The sequence below is a fragment of the Urocitellus parryii genome, chromosome 4 (assembly GCF_045843805.1).
Source record: "Urocitellus parryii isolate mUroPar1 chromosome 4, mUroPar1.hap1, whole genome shotgun sequence".
NCBI lineage: Eukaryota > Metazoa > Chordata > Mammalia > Rodentia > Sciuridae > Urocitellus > Urocitellus parryii.
Window position 1 is genome coordinate 210,785,267 of NC_135534.1, and position 26,326 is coordinate 210,811,592.

Below are 26,326 nucleotides of genomic sequence, written 5' to 3' on the forward strand. Positions count from 1 at the left end.
TTCAGGACAGCCCTGCAGGTATGACAGCAAAGGCCTCACAGGAATGCCAGGGACCCACATCTGTCCTCCTCCTCTGCTCCTTCCCACTGCCAATCCCACCCCACCTGCATCCCTTGGTGCCAGTGGAATACCCTCCAGAGGGTTTCTGTGACCCCTGCTGCAGGCCCTTGAATAGCCTAAGATGGGAATCTGACCTTGGCCAAGCCCATGGAGAGTTTGGGGACCTGTCATCCACTCTCCTCCACCTGAAGCCACCTCAGCTCTGGGCTCCTGGGCCCCAGTGTGGGGCCCTTGTGTGTGCCTGTGTGGGATACCCTTCCCTATTCTCTCTTCTACCTGGACTTTAGCAACAGCCTGGAGGTTACCTTCTCCTGGAAGCCCCCTCCAAACTCCAGATTGACAGCCCAGCATGCACCACAGCAGGCCCTTGTAGGTACTAGGCTTGGAGTGGGGGGAGCCAGGTGGGGAGCAGGCCCAGTGGGATGGGCAGGGGCCCAGGGGACGCATCAGTGAGCACCTCTGCAGAGACCTCCCCCAACAGCTGCCAGCCTGTCTGTGGACACACCAGACAGGCCTCTCCATGAACACCACCTAGGGGCTGTCCCAGTGCGGGCCCTGGCTATGTGGCTGCAGGGAGGGAACACTGATGGCCTGCCTGCCTCTCCGTCTGAGGCCTGGGCTCTTCCTCCAGGCAGACCCAGCTGACCTCGGCCCAGTACCTGGCCCCGCAGGGCTTGGCCCAGCACAGCCTGTCCGTTTCAGAAACGCCCTCGGATAACTGGGCCCAGTGGCCCACCAGCACCCCAACCCCCAGGCACGCACTCCTGTGAGTTTTGCTTATTTATTGAAAACAAACATCTGTGTGCTCTGCACAGGTCCGGCCCCCAGGTGGGTGCGGGCGGGGCCAAGCTGGGCGGGCGAGAAAAGGCAGCTGGAGGGGGCAGGGAGGGCTTTAGCCCCTCGCCTGACCAGCAGGGCCAGCTTGTCCATTACTGCAACTTTGTCAGCGGCCAAGGCAGCCCCAGCCATGTCCACAGCTTCCCATGGGTGGCCACCTTCCTGCCGGGCAGCAGGGCAAGGGAGCCCCTTCTTAAAGCAAAATAAATAGATGAACAGTCCCAGCCCCTGGCCCTGCGGCTATGGCATCAGGGTCAGCTGAAGAGAAGCCAGCCTGACCCGGCTGCTGCGGAGAAGGGTTGGTGGAGCTGGGCGAGGAGAGGGGCCGGGCCAGACCCCGGGGGTTTAAGGCAAAGCAGGGTGAGGGTGTGCACAACCCAGGGCCGGGCCAGCCTTTGGCACAATCAGGGCAGGCCTCAGGACGGTGGTAGCTGGAGGAGGCAGAAAGCCCCTTGGTCTTGAATCTCCCTCTCCAGGGCCTGGCGGTGGGCACGAGGGGCATAGGTAGGGCCTCAGCCACCGCTTGACTCCTGTTCCCAGCCGCATCCCTGACATGGCTGCTGGCAGTCAGCAGAGGGTGTCCGTGTTGAAGGAGAGCTGGGCCTGGTGGGGAATAGGCAGGCTGGGCTTGAGGTGTCCTCCAGCACCCCTGCTGGGGGCTGAGGGTGCTCACGCTGGGCCTCTGGCCTGGGGTCCGGCTCCCCCGAGGCTCTCTGCTTCCACCTCCAGCTGACAATCTCTCCAAGCCTGGGCTCCTTCACAGCCTCTCTGCCCACTCGAGGGGCCACTGTGTCGTGTCTCTCCCCTGTCCACAGGCTCTGATCCCTTCCGCTTCCCACCTCTGTTCTGGAGTCCTTGGAGCCACCAGCATGCTGTAGGCTCTGCATCTGTCTCTCTCCTCTGCCTGTCCCATCTTCCCTGTCCACTCTCCTGACGGTACAGGTCCCTCTCTGCTGCCTTGACCTCTGGCCAGCAGGCATCCCCATGGCCAATATTCCCCCCTCCATCCCAGAACCTGACCCCCCTAAGTGGCATGGGTCCCTGCACAGCTAGCCTGGCTGCCCTGGTCCTAAGGTCCTTGGGGTAAGGACAGTGGCATGCTGGCTCACCCTCTCCTCCTCAAAGCTGATGAGGCCCTCGTCCTCTGTGTCTAGGTCCTCTGGCTCATCTGTCACCAGTGCACGAAGCTCAGTGGGGGCTGGTCGGGGCCTCAGCAGGCTGAGCAGGCGCCCGAGGGGGGACTGCAGGGCTGAGGGTGGCTCAGTCTCTTGCTGTTCCAAGTTGTCACTCTGTTTCTTGGCAAAGTTCACAAACACCTAGCGGCAGAGGCAGGCAGGTGGGTGGGGTGGGCCTGGGCTAGCACTGCATGCCCTGCCCCCACCACCAGCCTGCTCACATTGTCCAGGGTGGTCTGGCTGACCGAGTAGTCTTCGATGCCCAGCACGCCCACCACCTGCTCCATCTTGCTGAACACCTGGGCCAGAGAGACGTGCTCCGACTTGAGCTGGTACTGCACCTTGGTGTGGTGTCGCTCCTGGAGTGGGGTTGGAGAGAGGTCAGGGCTGCGGGTGGGAGAGGGAACCCCAATCCCACGGGGCCCCGCCTACCTTGAGCACAGCCTCCGGGAAGTTCCGGTTGAAGAACCGCACCACGTCCTTCACATTCTGGCTGCTCTTGGTGCGCACAGTAATCATGTAGCCATCTCCAAACCTGGTAGGACAGAGCCATGGCTTGGAACCCTGTGGAGCCCACCAGAAGCACCCGGCAATCTGCCTTGACTCACCTGTTTTTCAGGTGCTGGATGCTGCCCAGACAGCGCAGGCGTCCATTCACCATGATGGCCAGGCGCGTGCACAGGGCCTCACACTCCTCCATGCTGCAGGAGACACCGCGCATGTACACAGGGGAGGGGCCCAAGAAGGGGCGGGGCGGGGTGCTTACCTGTGAGACGTCAAGACCACTGAACGGCCTGTCTTGATGAGGTCGAGAATGAGGTTCCAGAGGAAGCGCCGGGCCTTGGGGTCCATGCCCGTGGTGGGCTCATCCTGGGATGGGAGTCAGGTTTAGCCACTATATTGGCATCCCACCTGGCATCATCGGGAAGACCAAGGCGGGATACCCTATCCCCCACCCGGAAGACCAGGGCGGTGCTCACCAGGAAGATGAAGGCAGGGTACCCGATGAGCGCAATGGCAGTGGATAGCTTCCGTTTGTTGCCGCCGCTGTAGGTGCCAGCCGGCTTGTCCGCGTACTTGGTCAGCTCTAGCTTCTCCAGAGCCCACTTCACTACCTGACAGGCAGATGTCCGTGCAGGCTCAAATCAGCGTCCACCGCGCCCACGGCGCCCACCGGCCACCCCGCCCCGTGGCCCTCACCCGCGCCTCATCCTTCCAGGGTATGCCACGCAGCCGCGTGTACAACTGCAGATGCTCACGGGCTGTGAGCTCGTCGAACAGGGCGTCGAACTGCGGGCAGTAGCCGAGGCTCTGCTGGACCTGGAGCAGCTCCTTGAGCACGCTAGAGAGGCAGGCCCGTCAGCACCTGGGAGGCACAGGCACCCCGCCCCGCAGGCGCCCCGGCGCACCTGTGCCCGTTCACAAAGGCCTCGCCCCCTGTGGTGCTCTCGTCACCAGTCAGCATCTTGAAGGTGCTGGTCTTGCCCGCTCCGTTGACACCCAGGAGGCCAAAGCACTCGCCAGGACGCACGCCCAGGCACAGACGGTCCACAGCCAGGATGCGGCCAATCTTGCGGGACTTGTATACCTGGCAGAGGAACCAGGCCAGTCTGCCTGGCCCCGCCCTGCTTCCGCGGCCCTGCTGAGCCACGGCCTCCCCTACCCTATGTCTGCCCTTCTCAGGGCTATCACCCTCCCACTGCCCAGGGCCCACCTTGGTCAGGTTCTCAATCTTGACCATGTCATTGTCAGCATCCCCACGAAGCACTCGCTGCCGCTCACTGGCCACATCCACGTCGTCCTCTACAGGTTTGGTGGACACTGGCATGCGTCTGTGGGATCAGGGTGAGCAGTGCCTGTCCAGGCCATCTCCCCGGCCACCCATCCCCACCAGTGTCCATTCAGCCCCCTCTTGCTTCAGCCAGGGCAGGATAGGCAAGCTGGTCAGGCCACCTGCCCTGCTGCTGCCCAGGACTCACTGTGGCTGTCTCAGGAAGTTGTACTGGCACATGATGGTGAGAAGGAAGCCCACAAAGCCTTCGACTGTCATGGCCACCAGCCCACGCGTGACAATGTCCCACTCAAACGGGGACTTCATCTTGTCCAGCTGGCCTGTGGGCAGTGGACTCAGCTGCTGTGCAGGGCCTGGGTCCCAGCCACCCCACCCTGCACTCCCTGGGCTCTGGGGCCCTGCTGGATGCACGGCTGCCCATGCCCCCGAGGCGGGCCTCACCGATCTTGGCGTAGTACTCGTTGATGTACTCGTTGTAGGCCATCTCCATGAGCCCGTGGCCCAGGTTGTAGTTGGGGAAGATGAGGAAGCAGCTTTTCAGGTAACTGTTGACCACCTTCAGGTCCTAGGGGCCCAGGCAAGCCTCAGTGCTGCTGCCCCCAGGCCTGCCCCACTGCACGCTGCTGCCCGCTCACCTACCTTGTCATGCTCAAAAAGCTGCAGCAAGAAGGTGGCCACAGTGGCCGTGATGCCAATGAAGAGGTTGATGACGATGAGGAACACGTAGGCTGAGCTGGGGACCTCGAACCAGAAGGAGGCCGGGTACATGATGGGTGTGATGGACCACCTGTGGACAGGCAGGCGGGGTCACGGGTGGCACTGGCCCTATCCGCCTCCACCCCTGCACGTTGCCCCTTACCCATAGAGCAGGAACAGGGAGAGCACCGCAGGGAAGTTGGTGGGGGACGTGTAGGCCGGCAGGTCGAACACAAACAGGATGAGGATGCAGCAGGTGGCTGGCACCAGGTAGTTGAGCTGAAAAGGCAGGGCAGGTGAGGGATGGGCAGGTGAGGGATAGGCAGGTGGGGGAAGGGCAGGTGGGGGATGGGCAGGCGAGGGATGGGGACAAGGGTCGGAAAGCAGTGAGCAGGGCGCACCATGTCCCACACGTAGTTGGACAACCAGTAGATGATGGGGTTGCAGCCACTGACGAACTGCAGGTGCTTGGCTTTGGTGGACTTCTCAGCCACGAGGAAGACCACAAAGCTGGCTGGCACGAAGGACATGGCCACGATGATGAAGATGGCGATGACCACATCTGTACCCTGCAGCCTAGGGGAGGAGGGGCTCAGGCCCTGGCTCAGGGCTGCTCTGCCCACCTGTCCCACCCGGCCCTGCCCCACCTACAGGTAATCCAGGGAGAGGCTGGCACTGGTCCTGTTCATAGGGTGGTTGGTGACAGTGATGCCTGTACACAGGGACAGCAGCTTCAAGCCCTGCTCCACCCCAGCCCGCCCAGCCCCGACCGCCCAGCTCACCGTAGGCCGCGGGGCTGCCCTTGCTCTTGGGCAGGTTGGCGCGGAGGATGGCATTGTTCAGGCTGTTCAGGTAGGTGGGCATGCTGTGGTAGCCCTTGTTGTTGTAGAGCACCTGAGGAAGGACGGGCGGCTCAGAGAGGCCCTGAGCCCGGGCACTCAGATGGAAGCTGCCCACTGTGAGATCGCAGACCGGAGCTCACCTGGGCCACCCTGCGCACTGCAATCTTCCGCACCATGGGCGGGGCCCGGGCACCAAATGAAGCTGGGATGGACTTCTGGACATTGCCAAAGGTGATGGCCCCATACCTGGGCACGTGGGTAGAGGGGCAGTGAGGCCAGGCAGGCAGCAGCCAACAGCCCTCCAGGACAGCACTCCCACCTGGCTCACCGGTGCAGCCGGAAGCGGTCAGAGGTAAAGAGCAGGTACTCGGAGACGTTGTGGCCTGTGATGTCTGTCAGGATGTCTCCTGTGACCACGCGCATCTGGGGCGGGTGCCCACCCACGCTGCTGGGGCAGGAGAAGCCGGTGCCCTGTGCAGAGCAAGTGCAGCGGACCGGCTCCCGCACCAGGCGTGGCAGGGAGGGTGCGGACGTCCACGTCTCTGTGGGCAGTGTGGCACAGTGAGACACACCCCTGGTGTCCTGTGTGCCCAGCAGCCCCCACGAGCCAGTACCTGGTCCTACAGTGGGTGGCAGAGAGGTGTTCCAGGCCTGGAGCGGGTCCTCATCCAGGGACACGGGGGAGTCGGACGGGGCAGGTGAGGGTGGGGGTGGCACGAAGTTGGACAGTGGCAGCCCCTGTGTGAAGGACTCCAGGCACATGCTGTCGAAGAACCGCGCGGCCAGCTGGCGGGACTCCCCGCTGCTCAGGTTCAGCGTGGGCCCCAGCGAGCCGTTGGCGGGAGACTTGAGCACGCAGGTGGCACCCACTCCGGAGGGCAGCCGGAACGTGCCCACCAGCTGCTGGGGGCTGGCGTCTGGTGACAGTCGCAGCCTGGGGATGCCACTGTGTGAGTGGGATGGGGACACCGTCTCCCCTCACCCCCTGCCTCCCGTGGAGCAGGCCTTACCGGTACTCCCTGCGCTCCTCATTGGCATAGGGGATGAAGTTGCCTCGGGGCTGGGTATAGTTGTGGTACTGGGAGGGCGACAGGACCAGCGGGGGCAGGTCACCTGGCAGGTGAGCAGGAGTCCTGAGCAGGTTCCCACCGCCTGCCAGCCCAGGCCTGTTCCCTTCCTAACACCCAGAGGGCCTAAGCTTGGGTCTGAGCTCCAGGAGGCAGCACTCCGACCAGGGCCCAGTGGGGTCCAGATGGGACATCCCTAGGGACCCTGGGGGAGGGTGGAGCCAAACTCAGGCCAGGGCTGCACACCAGTCTGCCCCCCAGCGAGCCAGGCAGCCATACCGATCTCAGGGACAGAGAGGGCCACAGTCATGGCCACACAGACGAAGAGGGCAGGCAGCAGGATCTGCGAGCAGAGAGCTTTGGAGTTGCGGCGGGCACAGTGGAAGCGCTTGACCAGGAGCCCGTGGAACTGCCGCACCTTCAGCCACCAGCCTTCCAGCTTGCGGCTGCCCTGGCCCACCCGAATGAGGGCCTCCGCTTCTGCCTCTGTGCAGAGAGGGGGCTGAGTGTGCAGGCCCAGCACCCGGGGCCCACCCAGCCTGGCCCTCCCGGCCACACCTTGCAGGCTGATGTTGTCTGGGTCCTGCAGGTTGTCCAAGAGCGGGCGGTAGTCGCCACAGACATCAGCATAGCCGGCTCCCTCATCACCACGGGCAGAGCCCACCGAGGACACAGACTGCAGCGACACCTGCGACTGGGCCAGCTCTGAGCACTGGGCCAGGTTGCCAGGCTGACCCTCCCTGGACAATAGGCCCTCTGCCCCAGGAAGCACGTCCTTCCTGGACTCCTTCACATCTGCCACAAAGGAGGGGACAGCGAGGGGGGCAAAGACTGAAGGCTGATGCCCCCAAGGCTTGCCCAGCCCCTCAGCCTCTGCTATCCACCCATGACCCCAGCTCCTAGCCCATACATCTATCCAGGACCTGTGGCACCATGCCCACCCTCTGGGGCCAGGAGCTGACCTTGGGTAGTTCTGGCCTCTCATTCCCACCCAGGATTCCCCAATATCCCAGGTCAGGCCCTGTGGGGTGAAGCAGGCTGCCGGCAGCTCCGGGGCCTCTCACCAGCCTCGCTGTTCTCCAGTGACTGGTCCTCCTCCGACACCTTGAGGAATACCTCCTCCAAGGTGGTGTCCATCAGCCCAAAGCTGCTCAAGTGCAGTGCATCCAGACTGTGCTCCAGGTGCTGCGAAGGGGCAGAGTGAGGCCAGGCAGGTGGACACACAGGGAAGGGGTATGCCCACCTCCCTCACTGGCCTGGCCCCTGATCCGAACCCTGTGCTCTGCCCCACACCTGGAAGAGGCGCTCGAAGGCCCCCTTCTTGGCAGCCTCACTGGGCAGGATGTAGGAGAGCTCGGTGCTGGTGTCGGAGACCAGGAGGCAGGAGGCCACGTGCTTGCGGATGAACTGGGACACCTGGGGCTCGGAACAGCTGCTCAGGGGTGCCCGGCCTGGGGGACTGGGTGCCAGACCTGGCTCTGGAAGGGAGATGAAGCAGGGAGGGGATACAAAAGGAGACTAAGGAGGAGGGACCCGTGGTGGGAACCGGGTCAAGATGGGGGGATGGGGAGGGGACCAGGACCCTGGCATCCCAGGCCTCATAGAGTGATGGTGAGGGTTCACCTCTTTACCAGGTGGGGGGTCCTGGGCAGGGGTGACCCAAGTCCAGTTCAGACAGCCTCAACACAGACCTTGGGGTGCCCCCGGCTCAGCAGGCCGCTTGACCAGTGTGAGGCGGTACCCATCGCCGTAGGCGCCCTTGAGGAAGAGGGGGGAACCACAGCACTTGAGCTTCCCGTGGGAGATGATGGCAATGCGGTCCCCCAGCAGGTCAGCCTCATCCATGTGGTGGGTGGACAGCAGGATGGTGCGGCCTGCAGGGAGGTCCAGACCTGGGGTCAGGGGTGGGTCAGAGTGGGCAGGGGTACCCACGTCTGCCCATGCCAGCCTGGTTTTCCACTCACCTGGCTTATACTTCAGAATGAGGTCCCAGATGGCCCGACGAGCGTAAGGGTCCACACCCGCAGTGGGCTCATCCAGGATGATGGCGCGGGAGCCGCCCACAAAGGCTATGGCCACAGAGAGCTTGCGTTTCATGCCGCCCGACAGTGTCTGCACCAGTGAGTGCCGTTTATTGGAGAGCTCCAGGTCCTCGATCATCCTGGGGACCAGATAGGAAGGCAATGGCCTGGGACTCTGGAGAGCCCTGCCTCGGGTTCCACGCCCCACCCTCCCTGTGCCCACCCACTTGTCCATCTCCTTGTGGATCTCCTCCTGCGCCATACTCTTGAGCCGTGAGTAGAACCAGAGGTGCTCTTCCACTGTGAGGCGGTCAAAGAGCACATTGTGCTGTGGACACATGCCCAGGTTCTTGCGGATTTCGTCCATCTCCGTGCGGATGTCATGCCCATAGATGGTGGCCGAGCCAGAGGTTGGTGGGAACAAGCCAGTCAGGATGGACCTGGGTGGTGGACAGGGTCATGACCCATCACCCCTGGCAGGGATCCCACCCTGGTTAAGCTCCCCTGTCCCTACTCACATGGTGGTGGTCTTGCCTGCCCCATTGTGGCCCAGGAAGGAGACGACCTGGTTCTCGTAGAGGTTGAGGCTCAGCTTGTTCAAGGCCAGCTTCTTGTCGTTCTTATAGACCTTGGTGAGCTTGTCCACACACACAACCAGGGGCAGGTGCGTGGGCTCTTCTTCCATTCCGCGAGTCTCCTCTGCACCAGAGCTGGGGGTCAGTGGGGCGGAGGATTACCCCAAGAGCACCCACCCCAGCCAACATTCTGGTACCAGCCTCACCAAAGCGCCGGCTCTCCATGGCACAGGCCTGGTCCTCCTCCATGATGCTGAGGCGGGGGGCACGTGTCCAAGGCCAGCTCCACTCCCAGGCCTCTGTCCGCCCACTGCCCAGCCAGTAGGACTTCTGCAGTGGGAAGTACCAGGGCCGGGGCAGCCCATACATGCCTGGGTGTTGGGGAGAGATGGGGAGGCTGACCTAAGACCTGGGGTGACTATCCACTGCATGGGCCATTTGCCCACCCAGGGAGCTGCCTCTGCTGCATTTGAGAGGAAAGCACAGACCTGGCCCCACCACTGCTGGGTTCTCCACCTCCAGCCCCCCTCAGGTGGGCCTGTACCTGGGTGCACAGCCTCAATGTACCAGGTGAGCACACCATACACAACTGCATCCACCATCAGCATGGTGACAGCAAGGAGCAGGTTGAAGTCATCACCTTCCACTGGAGACTGGCTGAATGTGTGCCACTGGATGCCCACACCTGCCACCTCATACAGGGCAAAGTACTTGGAGCCCAGGCCAAAGGCTGTGGTGGACATCAGGGACTGTGAAGACAGCAGTGTCAGTGGCGGGCTGTGTCCACCCTACCCCACCCCAACTGTCCCATCCACCCTGGGCCCTCACCGCAATGCACTTTTCAAAGGCAGTGATCTTGTCGTGGGCCACCTCCTCGCGGATGGCCACATACATGTAGGGCACGTAGCTCAGGAAGTAGATGATGCCACCACAGGCTGAGGCCAGCTTGGCCTTGGAGTACAGCACCGACACCAGGAAGCTGACGGGTGTGGCCATAGGACCTTCAGCACTGTGCCCAAAGCCCCCCGGCACACCCCTGTGGGGCCTAGAGCAGCCCCAAGAGGTTGTGTATGACACTTTGGGTGACCTCCCCCTGCCAGTGCTCACCAGAACATGATGGTGGCCACGGCATACACAGCCAGGAAGAGCCAGATGATGAGCACATGGCTGTGCATGAGCACCTGGCCGTACTTGAGGATGGCAGTGAGTGCCGTCACAGAGATGGACAGCTGCAGGAAGCCAGTGATGAACCAGGCCACCCAGTGCACCGCGTTGTTGAGGCCCATGGTCTTCATCACCTGTGGTTGGCGGGCAGCAGGCAAGGCCCCTTGGGGTAGTGCACAGAAAGGGACCATCCTGTCCAGCCCAGCCCCCGAGGGGGCTGCCCAAAGGTGCCCAGGCCCTCACCTCCTTGAGGCGGTGCTCCTTCTCAGCCACTATGTGCTGGATGGTCATGGCCACGGAGTACACCCAGGAGATCACCATGCAGAGAGGCATCATATGCTCAATGACAAACAGGAAGCTGGAGGAGGGCACAGGCGTCAGCGCGGCTCTGGCTTGAGGGCCCACCAGCCGCCAACTCGCCACTCACTCGTCGCGCGTGTAGCAGGGGTAGGGGAACATCTGCACGTAGTTGCCGGGCTCCACCACATCGTGCCCCACGAAGGTGTTGATGATGGCGCGCTCCATCATGTCTGCGGGTGGGGGCAGCCGTCAGGGGTCTCTGAGTCCCGCGTGGACCCATGTGTGCCCCACCTCGGCCGCTCGGCCCCTCACCCTGGATCCAGACGAAGCCGTAGAGGAAGTAGAAGCGGCCGCCGGTGTTGGGCCCGGGCCGCCAGTAGGCGCGGCGGATCTCGTTGGTCTTCTCGGTGAAGCTGGAGTTCTGGCGGATCTTATAGTGCACGTGCGGCGGCAGAGAGCCATCCTTGCGCGTCTGGAAGATCACACCTGGGGACAGCGGCAGGTGGGCTCGAGGGGTGGGGTCAGGGAGGTGGGCGGGGCTGGAGGAAGGGGCGGGGGGGGCGGAGCCTTAGTAAGGCTGGACTGGGCGGCAAAGGACAGGGCCAAGGCGGGCAGAGCAGCGGGAGCGGGCACTGGGTAAGGCAGGAGGTGGAGCCGGCAGGAGGAACAGGGCTAGGACTCCCCAGCCGGGTGGCAGCTCACTGGCAAACACGGTGACGTTGTCCTGGTAGGCCTGGTTGAGCGTGTAGTTGACTATGCTCTCCTCGTCCGGAAAGCCCTTGAAGATGTCCACGCTCACCTGGGGGAGGTATCGTTAGAGCGCGCCCTGGGCATAGAACGGGGTGGGGGGGGATGGAGGGGGCTGAGCGGCCGGACTCCACCCAACCTTGGACATGAACTGGATCCAGCCGCAGGCCGCATTGTCAATCGTGTCCAGCTGCTGCAGGAGGGCTGTGCCATTTGGCAGCGAGAAGTTGTCCTGGCGCAGGGCCGGTGGCAGATCCTCCAACGACAGGTTCAGTGCTTCGGGGCGATGCCGCAGCTCTTCCACATACTGGGGGTGGAAGGCCAGCTCAGAGGGTGGCCGCAGCCTACCATCCCTGGGAGAAAGGGTCTCCCCCACCCCACAACGTGCCAGGTCACCTCCCTGTCCCCACCAGGCACACACAGCACCTGCCGCAGCCAGTGCAGATGCTGCTGCAGACCACCCTGCTCCAAGAAGCTGCGGATCTCCGCAGAGATGTTGAGCCAGACCTGGGCGTAGTGAGTCACGTTGCCCACAAAGGCGAAAGTCTCGTTGGCCTGCAGACAGTGAGGGCATGGGGCTCCAGGAAGGAGCCCAGCAGCATGGGGATCCTCTCTGCTCCTCCACCTCCCCAAGAGACGACTGGCCTTCCCTGATGCCCAAGACTGCTCTGGCAGCACTCCCTCCTGGAAGCTCCTGCCCTTCTGTCCTAGAAGCCCTCTGTGCCCAGGACCCTGTCAGGTCAATTTTCAGCCCTGGCCTCCACTATTCCAGACAGGATCTTGCTCCAAACACACCACCCACAGGATGCTGCTCTGGGAATCCTCAGAGGTGCCTCACACCCACCAGAACTGCCCTGCTCTAGTCATGCCCGATCAACAGGGGACACAAGGCAGACCAGCCCCGCCAGGGCATCCAAGCACCCAAATGCCTCTGTACCTTGAATCCCTGAACTCCACATCAGTGCCCCAGGGCCTGTGCACCGTGTCCTGCATGGAGCTGCAGGAAATGCAGCCCTACCATCCCCGACCTACTGACCCACCTCTGCAGAAGTCCCAGGCCTGCAGAGCCCGCCACCCAGCCTTGGGCTCCTGCCCGTGTGAAATCACAGCTCACGCACCAGCACACCAGACCTGCGCACCTTGAGGATGACACGGTCAGCCTCGGAGCCTGCGGGTGCATATAGGATTTTGGGGTTGCTGGTCATGAGGTGCACAAGAAGTCCCAAGTTCCGCTGCTCCTTGCTTGTGAAGCCCAGGGAGCTCATGTTGCCCCTCCGCAGCGCCTCTGGCTCAATAGTGCTGGCACAGGCCGGGGGACAGGGCATAAGGGGTGGGTGAGGTATTGTGGTCTGGACAGGGGGCTTAGGAGTGGGGCAGGGAGTCAGGGTGGACATCTAGTCAGGGCTTAGACGTGAGGCAGGGCACCAAGAGATGTCAAGAGGGAGGGCCATGTGTCAGGACCAGGTCATGAGGAGCACTGTCCCACATGTCCTCACTGACCCTCCACTGACCTACCGGTTGTTCCCACACAGGATGGGCTGCAGACCTGCCCAGAGCTGCACAAAGGCGGAGCACTGGCCCTGCAGTGTGTCTGTGGAGGCCGGGGCTGCCGCTGCCGGGGGGCCTTCCTCTGCTGTGTTGTTGGAGCCTGCACCTGCACCCACCCCAGTGCCATTGGCTGCACCACTCGGGCCACCAGCTGAAGGCACTGGGGCCCGGCCAGCGCAGGCACCCTGGGGCAGCAGCAGAGCCAGGGCTGACAGGACATCCACGTCCTGCAGAACCTTCTGGGCATCCAGCAGGTCCCCTAAAAGTGCCTGCAGCCTCCGAGGGGATGGTGCCTGCTGTTGGGAGTCGGAGCTGTTGGGGGCATCCAGGCCCAGCTGGGGGAAGATGGGGCACATAGTGCAACTCAGGCTGGGGAGGGGGGCATGGGCTAGGTGGGGGTGGCTACCAGTGGGTGGGTGAAGTCAAGACGGAACAGGGAGGACACACCAGCAAAGGACACAGCTGGGGAAGGAAGGCTTGCAGCCTGGGGTGCAGGAAGGCTGACCACAGGCCAGAGATAGAGGCTGGGGTGGGAGAGGCACAGGGTGCGTGAATCACGGTTGGGGGGACACTAGATGCCGAGCCATAGCACCATCCCATCACTGCCTGACAACAGAAATTTCCCCAGGACTTCAAGGACCTAGCACCACCTCTAGCCTGGTCAGCTGGGAGGCAGGGCCTCACCTGCTGGGAGATCTTGGCCAGGTCCAGCTGGTTCCGGAGCTCATCAGCCAACCAACTAAAGCGCTGGGCACGAGCTGCAGCCTTCCCACTGCAGACAGTGTCCCGGTAGCCCTGAAGAGCTGACTGCTGACCCTCAGGCATGGTGAGGATCTGGCCCAGCTCCCCAGAGCCTGGGGAACATGTGAGTTGCTCCAGGAAGGCAGGGGCCAGCAGCAGCTCCTGAGGGGAGAGGTACAGAGGACAGCTGGGGCCACAAAGGGACTCTACCCCAACCAAGAGCAGACCAGGCAAGATGGCCTCAGCCTCACCCTGCCCCAACCACTATAGCAGCTCTAGGGCTTCTAGGTACCATGGTGTAGGGGAAACACATGTCACCATTTGCCTCCTCCCCATCCCCATGCCAGCCACAAACTCCCAGAAAGTGCTGCAAATGACCAAGGAGGGTCATTTCCTCACCCACTGGGCAGGCTGACACCTCCCATCCCAGGGACAGGCCCCTCACCTCCATCCACAGTAGGGGATTGCTTCCCGGGCTGCTCCAAGGCATCTGATCCCTAGGGAAGCCTGACTCCCGGTGCAGGGCAGACAAAGGGCCAGAAAGCAGGTGATAGACCTGAGGGTGCAGGGAGGGGCCTCAGTTGGGGGTTGAGCCCTAAGGATGGCTCGGCTGCCCTTGCACCCCCTTCCCCACATAGTGGGGAACTCAGGCTGGGGAGGGGGGCATGGGCTAGGTGGGGGTGGCTCTAGGCCAGTGCTGTGCCCACTGCTGATGTGTGCCCCATCTCACCTTAGGCGGGTCCACACGGGCAGCCAGGAGGGCCTGGGCCGTGCTGTTGGGCAGTGAGAGGTTCTGCATCAGGAAACGCCAGAGTTCCCGTGGGTCCCTAGCCACCGAGTCCAGAGAGAAGGAGGACACTGGACAGGCAGGAAGATGAAGCTGAAAGGTTAGCACTACCCTGGGCAGAGCACCAAGACTCAGCAACCACAGCAGGCAGTTTGGCGAGGCCCCCCAGAGCACATGCATGTGTAGCAGCACCGTGCAGATGCAGGGACCCAGGGGCAGAGCTAGGCTACTGCCCGGAGTAACAAAGCAGGGTTTGAGGCCCTCCCCCAGCCACTCCCAAGGGCGCACCTGTAGGTCTATCCAAGTGGCTCTCCCAGGTGCCTGGACCTGAGCTTAGGGCCTCCAGATCATGGCGCAGGGCCTCGAGCTCTGAGCCCAGGCTGGGCCGTGCCGGGTCGAACAGGTTGCCTTCCTCCACCACGCGGTTGAGGCGCTCCAGCAGCTGCGTGACCCTGCACCACCATGGGACGTCACCCTCTGGGATGGGGTGGGGGGAGTGGCCAGCTCCCCAGGGGTGGGGGTCACTCACGTGGAGTTGGCATACTGTAGGAAGCCAAACTCATCCCGCTGGCCATCTGGGCACAGCGACTGCATAACAGGCAGGATGCCGGCAGAAGTCAGGGGAGACGCTGTGTAGAAGGCTGGAGGGGACAGGGAGAGGGGTTAGGAAGGCAGACAGGCCAAGAAGGGAAGTCCAGAGGATATCAGGGAGGAAAAGGTTAGGTGGCAGGACAGAACACCTGGCCTCTGGCTGTACTAAGGCCAAGAGTTCTGCTGCAAAGGACTCTAGCAGGTCAGAGGTCAAAGGGGCACCTGCCATCCCTTCCCCTATAACTCCCAGAGTCTCTCTCTCCTCTGCCCATGCAGCCACAATGCCCTGGCACATCCCCCTAAAACTCAGGTGTGGCATTGCCCACAGGGACCAGGGGAGCACTGAGGCCCCACTGGGCAGTGACCTCTGACCTCCTAGGCCAGGTCGTTAGCAGAATAAGTGCAAATGCCTGCAGGAGTTTGAAGGGAGAGCATCCAGGCTGACCCAGCCCCAGCTCAGGCTAGCCCAGACTCAGCCCAGGTTAGCCCAGGCATCCCACCCCTAGAAGGCATGGCCAGGTGACCCCATAGATACCCTGATGAGGAAATGCCCAGCAGCCTGACCAGGACATCAGTGGTGGCCCAGTGGCCTGGCCTTTCAATACCCACTACCACCCCATCACTTCCCACCACTGCCTTGTAAGCCTGCTCTTCCTGACCAGGGAAGGAACTCTGCAGGAGTCCTGGGCCAGGGGCAGGGGGTGCTGTTAATACAAGCGGGAAGGGTGCTCAAGCTGCACCAGGAGGCCCACAGGGTCCTCCATGGCTGCCGCCTGAGCCTTCACTTACAGACTGCACACGGCCGGTGGAAGAGGACAAGAGACCATGCAGGGGCAGGGCAAGGTGGGTCGAAACAGAACAGAGGAGACAGTGAGTGCCTGGCCTGCCAGCCACAGGGCTGTCCACCGGTGGCCACAGCCAACCACACCTCCACAGCACAGCTAGGGGATGTGGCCGGGACCATGCATTTGAGCACACATGCTCAATCGAAGCAGTGAGGGCACCTGACCCTCCCTGTGCACCCGCTGTGTCCCAGACCAGCCGCTGCCTCACCTTCCTTCACTGAGATGGTGGGCTTCTTCTGCCGCAGCCCCAGCAGGATGAAGAAGAGGACAAGTGGGATGAAGATCTCGAAGGCCAGGACCCACTGAAAAGGGTGGACCACATAAGCCTAGCCTCCCCTCCACCACCTGCCCAGGCTGGACACAAGGGACCTGTGTCGGCTCTACCCGTCCCTGAGCTCCCTACAGGCCAACCCAGGCCAGCCAGGACTGCGGGTCTGCACAGGTTTTTCAGGTCCAGCCGAGGTTGCAGCCCCTTCCAGGCACCAGGAGATAAGCATTATCTGGTGCCCCAAATCAGGTCTCCTGTCCTTGTTCTGAGTTCTACTTGCCACGTTGGGGAACACTGGCCCTCTGAGGAACCTTGGGCCAGCAGGGCCAGGTCAGCCAACTAGTGATCACTCTGACCCATATGCATCCCCCTCCTCACTTGTGGGGCCACCTGGGCAGGATCTTGGAGGCCACTGTAGCACACAAAGTCTTTTCCTGCTTGCAGCTCCGACACATTCCCAGGGCCACCCCCTCCCACTGCAGCAGCACACTTGTATCCCCCCTCCCACAAAAGCCTGGGGAAGTGAGGCCTGGGGTAAGGGAAGCCCACCTAAGCCCAGGGCCCTGAGCCTCTGGGGAGACCTGGCCAGGATCTGACAGCCCCAGCCCTGAGGCCAAGGCACTGCTTCCACCCTGGCCTCACTGACAGCTCCTGCTACCTGAAGCCAGGCTGCAAGGGGAGCCTCGTGGGACCTGCTCTGGGTCAGGGAAACATGCCCGAGAACCCCAGGGCCCAGGTTTCCTTGTCAGGTTTCCAGCTCAGGGAGGGTGCAAGAGAGCCAGTGTTCTTGGGGAGCCCTGTAGACCAGTCCTGAGAGCCACAAGACAGAGGGCCCTGGGCCTGCCCCCCTGGATCTTCTCAGAGGCATCAATTTCCTTTGTCCTCACCCCCACACCAAAAAAAACCAGGCCTCCAGCAGTGTTATGTGTGGCTAGGCTGGGCCCCCGTCCCCAGCAGTGTCCACTGTGCTTGGACAATAGTGCTCTGTGATCCAGAACACCATGCTGTGTCCACACCCCACACTCGCCCCAGCCTGTGCCAGCCTCCACCCCTTCCCTGAGCCAAATGGAGTCCAGGACAGTCCAAGGAGGCACTGTGGGCACCCCAGAGCAAAGGTGGATGGAAGCAGGGGTCACAGCCAGGTGCCAGCCCCACCCACACCTGCCGGCCACTGGGCACCTCTGCCACTGTAACTGCAGCAACAGGCCACAGCTGCCTCCCCCATTGCTATAGCAACGGTCCTGCATGAGCTGCCAGGAGGAGAGTCCTAGCTGGCGGACAGGAGGCACAGGTCCAGCACCACCTGGGTGCCCCACCTGGGCTCCTGAAGGTGGCCAACTGCTCTCCCCCAAGTGTGTGTAAATATTGTCTCAGGGTCCAGATGCCCACCCCCCACCCAAAGTCTCATGACTGTTGTGACAAGGGCAAAGACAGGGGGACTCAAGGGTGATGCTGTGGCCTTTTGCCCAGCTACCTGGTGATAATGATTTCCTTCCTCCACCATGGGCAGCCTCGGGCCCCAAGTGGACCCACATCTCCTACCTAGGAGGGGACAGGCCTCAATCCCAGGCAGGTGACTTGAGGCACAGTCCCTGGGAGGAGGAGGCATGCAGGGCAGAGGTCCTGGATTCCTGCCCTCAACCCTGAGGTTTGCACATGCGTACCCCTGTTCCCAGCATGGCACACAGCAGACAAGACCAAGCCTCCACCTGTCCAAACCCAGCCCCAGAAGTCCAGCTCCAATGCCCAAGACCCTTTCTGGGAAACTGGGGATCCAAAGGGCGAGTGCCTGGTGTCCAGCCAGCCCCAGCCCCACATGCAAGCCCAGCAACGACTCAGCTCTCCTGGAGAAAGAGATCCTCATTGGCCACAGCCACAGACTGGGGTCCTCCACTGTGGCCCAGGGGCCTCTGGGGGTGCTGTAGGGTGGGGGACCTGGAAAGGTCTGGGGAGACAGCCCAACCTAGTAGGCTGGGACCTCTCCTGGGCACTTCCCACCTGCTTCTCAGGTAGTCCCATAAGCTACTGCTCCCTTCCCTGAGCCTTGGGGTCCCCAGTGGATGCCAGACCCACATCTCATTGTCTGCTCTCAAGCCCTGGGGGGGGGGCCTTCCTGACAAATGCCCTGGGGCTAATACTAATATGAACCTACAGCCTGCCCCTTCTTCCCCCAGCCGGACCCTGCTGTCCGCAGGGACCCAATAGCTAGATCTGTGGCCTAATCCTCCTAATCCTCCAGACCCCATGCCACCAGCCCTAGGCACTGTGGGCAGGATGTGGACCCAACCCTGGCTCCCAGCCAGGGCCAGGTGCCCAGAGGAATCCTATACGCTGTAATGACCATGACTACCCCACCCTGTGTGCAGCCTGTCCGCTAGTTTCCCATTGTGTACTTTGAAGCCCCTCTCAAGGAGGAATGTAGGCAGGAGCTGGTGCTACCCAAGGGTTCCTGGTGCCCAGGGTGGGCCAAAGGATGCCACCTCCTCCTTAGAACCCCCACCACTCTGTGGCCTGTGCTGGAAAATCCCAAGGGCTTCAGAAACCCAAGCTGGCTCAGGTCTCTCCGGCTCCTGTGCTGCACCTGTCCTCCCCAGGGCCAGAGCAGGGACGAGCAGCAGAGGGCCAGCAGGACATCCATGCCCCAGCCCTGCTCCCCACCTAGGAATCCTGTCCTGACAGGGCTCGTGTCCTGGCTGCCCTGGGAAGTGCTGAAGAACCTGGTGGTCACAGCTCCACTTAGAGAGACCCATCCCAGAGAGCCCTGGGGCTGGAGGATTCAGAGTGTGGATCAGCCTTAGGGAGAACTTGTCCCAAAGGACAAAAGGGTGCTGGGATGCTGGCCTAGGCTGGCACAAGGTCGTTCTCCGTGGTGAGAAGGCAGAAGCCAGGGTTGTAGATGTGCCAGGAGAGGTGCGGAGGAGAGGAAGAGGAGGAGGAGGTGGCGGCTGCCTGGAACCAACTTGGGCCTCAGGCGTCTGCCCAAGGGCAGAGGGCGGGTGAAGGGAGGGAAGGGACAGGTCTCTGCAGGGCTACCAGGGGTGGGCCCGGGCCCACGGAGCCTCTGTGCTGGATGGAGTGCCCCTGGCCAGCGCTAGATCCTGGGAACCAGGACCTCCCGGGAGCCTGAGTCCTGGGGGCCACCAGCCCCCACCCCCCCACAGCCGCGCAGCCGGCTCGCGAGCGCTGCGGAGGGCGTCCGCCCGTGACTCAGCCGAGCGCCGCGAGTGTCAGCGGGCGCGGGCGGTGCGCTGGCACCGCCGAGACCCTCCCCGAGGCCGGAGACCAGCAGAGCCGGGCTGCAGGAAGGGGGCTCGGCCCGCGCCCGCGCCTCACGTACGCGCGGGGAGCGCGCCGTGGACCCGGGCGCGCGGCCTCCCGCTGGCGGGCAGGCGCGGGGGCTCACCGGGCTCCGGCGCTTCAGCGTCACGTTCTTCCAGAGCAGCAGCTGCAGCTGGTGCAGGAAGCCCATGGCGCGGCCGCGCTCCGCCGCTCACCGCCGCGGACCGCTCCTCTGTGCGCCCCGCCGGGCCCCTCTGCCCGCCGCGCCGCTCGGCATCGCCCGCGCGGGGGCGGGGCGCTCGGGCGTCCGGGACCGGCTCCGCGCTAGCTCCACCCCGGCGGCCGCGGCGACAGCGACTCTGCGCGGCGCCCCGCCCGCGCCCGCCGCCCCCGCTTAAAGGAGCCGCGCCGCATGCTGCGTCCATCAGGGGGCGCTCGCAGGGTCGGGGCTCGCCTGCACCTGCGCGGCGAGCGAGGCCTCCATCGTCCTCCCACCCCGTGCGTGCCGTAGCAGGTGGCCCCTCAGAGCACGCGTCTGAACCGAGACCCCTGGATCACCCCTTTCCGGATCTAAGAATCTTTGTGCACCATAGCTTCTTCCAGGGGCTCCAAGCCTGGGGGTCGCCTGCAGAGGTGCCCCAAGGTGGTCGCTATCATCCAGGCACCCTGAAGGAAAGTTGGAGGCCTTGGTTCCCACCAGGTCACGCTCAACTCCGCCATGCCAGGCAGAGATCTCCCTTGGACGCGAGAGCCCGATAGGCCCCGAGGAGCACGGTAGGAGCAGGGAGGTCAGCTGCTCTAACCTAGGACAAGTGCGGGTTCACCTAGGATGGAGGCAGAGACCTCACCTGTGCAGGTCAGGCACTGCCTTCCAGGCTGCAAAAACCCCCGTCCAACCCGACCAGCACATCTTGACTGGTGCCCTTTAACGGAGGCCCCTGGTGAGGGGGACTGAAATGGTCTGAGCCACCCCAAAAGGGCTTCCTGTATCCCTAATGAATGAGCCACCTGTTGTCTAAGTGATATTGATTAGGCTTTTAAGATGGAAAGCACCCTTCCTTCACCGATTAGGAAAGAGGTAAAAATGAAGACTGCCCTTACAGATACTCACAGGTCAGAGAGGGCAGGTGGGGCAGGACCTGGTCCATCTTCTTTGTTGGGTCCCACAAACGAGTTTCCCACAAGATTTTTTTTCTTATTTTGAGTTGGGGGTCTTGATACACTGCCCAGTTAGTCTCTAACTCCTGGATTTAAGTGATCCTCCTGCCTCAACACTCCAAGTAGCTGGACTGCAGGCATGCACCACAGTCGGTGCCCAGCTGCCCAGCAGGAGCTCCATGGGGTCACACTGTGACCAATAGTAGAAGCTGTGGCACATCTGCATGTGTGAGTTTGGTGGGGTGAGTCAAGCAGGCTGCATCCAGCCATTCTGTAGGGATGTGGACACCAGGCAGAGAAACTGTCAGGGTGACAGTTCTGCTCTGTATGAAAAAGTTAAACTAATATTCAAACTATAGTGCCGATCAATAGCAGTATAGAGCTGTAGCCCACAACAGACAGCCATGGGGCTGGCAGGACACCTGGGTGCTCTGCTCAGCTGCAGTCCTCTGAGCAGTGAGAAGACTCTAGGGACCCTGGCCCCAGAAACAGCTCTTTGCTGGTGGGGACAGGCGTGGTGCTTGGAAAACAGGCTGCCTTCCTATGCTGGCTTGTATCACCAGGTCTGAGGGTCATAGGTGTCCAACTCCAACTTTCACAAAGGTGATCCATCACTTGCTGAAGACAGGCCACAACCAGGACAGAACAGGACTGAACCGTCCCAGCCCTAAGCGGGTTGCAGGGTCCATTTCTCCACATGGCCAGCAGAGGGCAGCAGAGGGAAGGCTGGACCCAGGGAGCTGAGGGCAGTCTTACCCGTGGCTTTGATGGCTTCTTACCAGCCTGTGAGTGGGATGGAAAAGTGTGAGGCTCTGTGGTGTCTAGCCTGGGATGCACAGAGGGAACCCCCAAAGTGAATGAAAAACTTAGGGTACTGCAACTCCCTACTCCCTCCCAAGTCCTTTGTAGGGGAGGTGACCCTGGGTAGGGCAAGGGAACAAACACCACCCCCAATCCCCAGTCTCAGGACATTTGCTTCTCCCCAGTTAGCCAGAAGGCTCGGTCAGGACAGGAAGCTAGGCAGGCATTCCCCACAAGCTACTGGGTGGGGGGGCTTCCTGCCCGTATCCGTTGCCCACCCAAGAGAAGCCCCTGCCCCCACCCCAGGGGCTGAGCCAGCCAGGGCTCTTGTCAGCACTACCAATAGCCTCACCCCCCACCTCTACTGTCCTCTCCCCATACCAGAACACCAAGAGGAGCTCCCTGGCAGCCACAGCATCCTCAAGGCCAACCTCCTAGCCGGCCAGGCTGCCACCACCACCACGGGGACTCCAAGTCACCAGTCAGGCCCTGTCACACGCAGGAGCCCCTCTGGCCTGAGATGCACCTTAGCCCACCTGGGTTTCTGGCTGTGGTTCTATGCTCTCCAGACACCTAGACCTCTGGGCATCAGGGGAGGCACCTTGAGAGGGGGCCACTTGGCAGAGTCTTAGGTGGAAGGAGGATGAGGGCCCCCAGGCCACTCAGGCGGGCTGGAGTCAGAAGCAAGGACCCGTGGCTGGAGGGTAGTGTCCAGCAGGTCTGCAGTTCTTTATTGCCACCCTCCCTTCCTGCAAGGCCCCTGGGTTGCCAAACACCCCTGCACACAGGGGCTCCAGGGTACAGGAAGAGCAGGGCCATGAGCCTGCCTCTCCAGGACTAGAGCACCTTCACTGGGGATGTTCAGGGTGTCCAGGTTTGTCCCCAGGGCCGGCCTCCACCCTTTCAGCTGGTCTTGTTTACAGAGATATGTTCAAGGTGGGGAGGTAGATCCTCTGCTGCCTTTCCTCTCTGAGCAGCCTGAGCAACATGCACCCCACCCGCCCCCCTCCTCCCCCAGCGCCTGCTCCACAGCCCCCCAGCCTGCTCCTCCCTGCTTCCTAGTCTCTGACCCTAGCCTCGGGTTAGCACGACTGACCTGGGGGCCGGATGCCCATGGTTTGGTTTCAACATCAGCCTTCTGCCCACAGACCTCTAGGGAGCTGTGGGAGCTCAGGCCTGGAACCAGCCTTCCAGGTCCTCATAGACCTGGCCACGTGGCAGGTAGGGGTAGCGGGCACAGATGGCACAGAAGCGCTCCTGCCAGTCCTCCAGCAGCCGCACGCGCAGACTGTCACGCCAGGCAAAGAAGCCACGATAGCGGCTCTCGTTCATGCCATTGAGGAAGGCGGCCAGCTCCCGGGCAGACCCGAAGTCGTCCACATGCACAAAGGCATGAGGAGGTACGAAGGCTTCGTAGGTCGCCCTCGGGGGTCCCAGCACGACAGGCACGGCCCCAGCTGCCAGCGCATTGCGCCAGAACTTCTCAGTGATGTAGTCTCGGTGCTGTGAGTTCTCCAAGGACAGGTAAAAGCGGTAGGGAGCCACGGTGGGCAGCAAACAGTCAGCACACAGTGGACGCCCACTGGCACGGCCAAACACATCCACCTGAAGGTGAGGTGCCAGCTGGCGGTACACCCTCGCCCGCTGTTGCCGCCTCTGGAAGTTGCTAACCACCCAGACGGCCATCCTGCTCTTGACTGGCACTGGGGGCGCAGGCCCAGAGCGGGGCTCCAGGCGCCCATAGGGCACAAAAATGTCCGAGTCACGCCGGTAGCTCAGCACCCAGTTGAAGATGCCACGCAGGCGGGCGAGGCCGTGGGTATTGCTGGGTGACTCCATGGAGGCCCAGATCCAGGGCTGCCCACGTGGCCTCTGTGCCAGGGGTAGGCGGGCCCTCCTGGTCTCCAGCTCCCGGTGGTGGAAGACCACAGCATCAGCACTGGCCAGCAGACTTCGGTCAGTGCTCAGGCGGCAGCGGGACATGCCATAGCGGGTGCAGGTGTCACCCAGCAACTCTGGGGGCTGGTCGGTGAAGGGCCAATGCCAGATGAGGATGGTGACCATGGGCTGGGGCTCTGGCACACCACCTGGGGCTGACCCCAGCAGCCACAGGAGCCAGAGGACCGAGAGCAGGGCCCCCCCAGCAAGGCCCCCCCAGGCCCATAGTCTCCAGGTGGTGCCACGCCCTGCAGGAGGACAAGGAGGAGAGGCTGGCACCCGGCTCAGGACACCTGCAGGCCCCCGCTTTTTACCACCCCTCCTCCCAACCAGGGTCCCCAAGGCAGCTACTCACTGGCATTACTCATTCACAACCTCCCAGAATCAGTCACTGGAGAAACCCGAGGTTCTCAAATCACAGCAGCCACTCTGACAGAGGCACCCTGAAATCACAGCTGTGCCCTGGCTCAGCCCCTGCCTGGAAGCACTGTGCTTTCATCTGCCCAAGGTGAGGGCAGTTGGGGCCTTCCCACTCCTGCCCCGCCCCTGCCCCCGTGGCCTTTGGCATCAACCACTGTCCCCACCCCCACCTCCCTCTCTGCTCCTCTGCTGGGAGTGGGGTTAGCTACAGGAAGCCAGGGCCCCAGCTGCCCCTGATGGTCTCTGGAGAGGCCCAGACCTGACCAGCTGGGCACCAGAAGAGGAGGAGGAGGCCTGCTTGGTCCAGGGAAGGGAAGGCTGCCCGGGTGAGCACCCTGAGCCCCTACCCAGATGGGCACCCCCTACGCCACCCACCGTACAGACCCAGGGCACCCTCATAGAGCAAGGGCACTGCCCCAGTCTGTGGCCCCTCCCTGTGGCATCACCCACTTCCCCTAGGCCGCTGGCCGTGGTCTCCCAGACCCTCTGGTGTCACAGATGTGCTGCGCTCAGCTCTTTCCCCAAGGCTGAGGTTTCTGTGGGGCCACCCCACCCCATCTTGTGCCTGCTACCTCTAGGAACTGCCTGGTCCCCAGAATCCAGATCCCCAGAGAGAGATCCATCCTGAGGTGGTAGGAGACCCCAGCACGTGCTCCTGAGGGCAGACCCCAGCCTGCATTTTCCCCCGAGGGACTGGGGGCTGCCCAGTGACATGCGCCCCTAGAACCTAGAGGCTGTGGGCTGGGCCCAGGGTCCCGGGTGGGCTGCAAGAGCTGCAGGTCACACCCTTCCTCCTTGCTGCCTTGCAGGGGGCTTTCCAGGCTGGAAAGGGAAGGAGTCCTTGTGTCCCTGACGCTGACAAACAGACTGTCGGGCAGAGTCTGGCTCTGGCTCCAGGAAGAAGAAGTCTGGCCCCAGCTTGAGGGCTAGGTCCCTTCCCCCTCCCTCCAGCCAGCCCTGGGACACAGTCTGGGGCCTTGAGGTCAGGTTCCTCCCCCTGCCCCCCAAGGTGGAGATGTAACAAGCCCTGCAGATTCTGGATGCCTTGAAGGGTCACCCCTGCTCAGGGCGCACCCTGCTCCCTGGCAGAGTGTGCCCTCATCTCCATACCTCCCACTCTGCTCCCCAGGGCCGTGAGGTTCCAGGCAGGGTGTGGCAAGCCAGACCTAGATGCCAGAGGGCCCAGACCAGGAGTCCTAGAAGGAGAGTAGCCAGGAACTGTGGGCCAGCCCTGCTGCCCCAGCACCACCACTGGACCCCTCCACCCCCCACCAGCCCTTTGCCAATCACTTCTAGGCGCCAGAACCACTGGTTCTCCCTCGCTACAAACCCACATGGACACAAGGCTGCCGTTGAGACAGGAACCAGCTGCTGGCCGCACACCCATCATGGGGGCAGAGGGGAGCCCAGGAACGAGTAGCAGTTTGGCCCCTCCGAGTCACCCCCCACCAGCAGCCTGCTGCGGTGGAGCGCTTGTGCAATGCCTGAGGGGAAGGGAGGGCTGTGGGCACCTCAGAAACCGCCCAGCTGGCCTGAGGTGCTTTGCGCCCTGAAGACTGGCCTCTGCACGGACAGCCACCCAAGCCCCTGTCCTTCAGCACCCAGTGTGAGGGAGATGACCACAGTGGCACCTGGGACCTGGGCCCCTCCCTGGCATCTCCCCCAGCAGGGCCACTCCAGGGGAGCCATGCCCTGGCTTCAGGCCTCACTTCACACCACCTCTTCTCCCGGTGGTGGGTGCCCCTCCAGCAGCAGGGCCTGCAGGAAGGAGGCCATCCTATCAGCCTGGGGCAACCGGCCTATTGTCCTTCCTGTTTGTGTTGCCAGGCTGGCTGGGGCCCTCGCCACCACCTCACCCACACCCACAGCCTGCTCCCTTCCTGGGTGGATTCGAAGGAGCCTCCCCCACCTCCACCTGATGCTGTCAGCCTGCTCCCCACCACACACGGGCCGGCTCAGGTTGGCAGCCGCAGGCACCTGTCATAAGAAACTGCTAGCTGGGAAACGGCTCTGAGATTTGGCCCAGAAATGGGTCAGAATGAAAGGAAAAAATAAGAGGGTGAGAGAGTGTGAGTCAGAGGGCGAGCTGGGGCCTCCACCTGCCGCCTCACCCCAGCTAGGCCTGACTCACTGGGCTCTCAGGGCCACAGGTGGGCCCCAACCCAGCCCAGCGGCATGGAGATGAGGGGATCAGGATCCTTCACTCTGCCCAGCCAGGCCCTCTGGCCTGCTCCAGGGTCCACCCCGTGGAGGGAAGGGGACTAGCTGAAAAGGCTTCAACTCCATGGACCCTGCTCTAGACTGAGGGCAGGCCACCGACCTGGAGACTGCTGTCCCCCACAGACAATAGCACCTGGGGTGGCCAGAGGGTGAGGGACACTCAGCCTCTGCCTGAGGGCACCACAGGAAGCAGGGCAGAGCCTGGCAGCCTGCCTGACCAACACTGGGCCCCAAGGGCTGGCCTGGGTAGGACAGAGTCAGACTCATGCCGCGAGGGCCCCCTGCTGGCTGTGTCCCAGAGCCACCTGCCCTGGGGAGGAAGGGGCCCTGGCACTCTGTGAGAGGGTAGGCTGGGCTGCAGGAATCCTCTGGGCTTGCCTTTGGGAAGATGGGGCCTTGGAGGCTGGCAGGAGCCAAGGTGGGCACACCCAGAGGGCAGTGCAAGGACAGTGCT

At 62.7% G+C, this 26,326-nt stretch overlaps 2 protein-coding genes across 2 annotated transcripts; both read right to left on the reverse strand.

The window, feature by feature from the left end:
* Window positions 1-827: 827 nt before the first annotated feature.
* On the reverse strand, window positions 828-19,611 carry Abca2 (ATP binding cassette subfamily A member 2). The gene is made up of 48 exons (XM_026395399.2): window positions 19,460-19,611; window positions 15,997-16,090; window positions 14,882-14,993; window positions 14,641-14,804; window positions 14,296-14,423; window positions 14,011-14,121; window positions 13,509-13,727; window positions 12,792-13,159; window positions 12,416-12,575; window positions 11,703-11,831; window positions 11,416-11,583; window positions 11,232-11,328; window positions 10,842-11,015; window positions 10,657-10,759; window positions 10,473-10,587; window positions 10,173-10,363; window positions 9,894-10,044; window positions 9,610-9,814; window positions 9,272-9,436; window positions 9,009-9,189; window positions 8,718-8,930; window positions 8,434-8,630; window positions 8,161-8,343; window positions 7,763-7,947; window positions 7,534-7,654; window positions 7,028-7,264; window positions 6,749-6,955; window positions 6,413-6,515; window positions 6,017-6,336; window positions 5,731-5,944; window positions 5,543-5,648; window positions 5,343-5,454; window positions 5,212-5,272; window positions 4,962-5,136; window positions 4,724-4,839; window positions 4,504-4,651; window positions 4,306-4,429; window positions 4,052-4,184; window positions 3,787-3,904; window positions 3,482-3,660; window positions 3,273-3,414; window positions 3,053-3,187; window positions 2,839-2,942; window positions 2,681-2,773; window positions 2,505-2,607; window positions 2,294-2,431; window positions 2,007-2,213; window positions 828-1,500 (listed from the first exon to the last, which is right to left on the reverse strand). The coding sequence occupies exons 1-48, from the start codon at window positions 19,523-19,525 to the stop codon at window positions 1,465-1,467; spliced, it is 7,311 nt and encodes a 2,436-aa protein (XP_026251184.1). The 5' UTR covers window positions 19,526-19,611; the 3' UTR covers window positions 828-1,464.
* A 2,853-nt stretch (window positions 19,612-22,464) lies between these two features.
* On the reverse strand, window positions 22,465-25,039 carry Fut7 (fucosyltransferase 7). The gene is given in 5 exon segments (XM_026395610.2): window positions 22,465-23,473; window positions 24,374-24,411; window positions 24,413-24,519; window positions 24,763-24,848; window positions 24,987-25,039. Coding segments are annotated over 5 exon segments (1,293 nt in total).
* Between the last annotated feature and the right edge of the window lie 1,287 nt (window positions 25,040-26,326).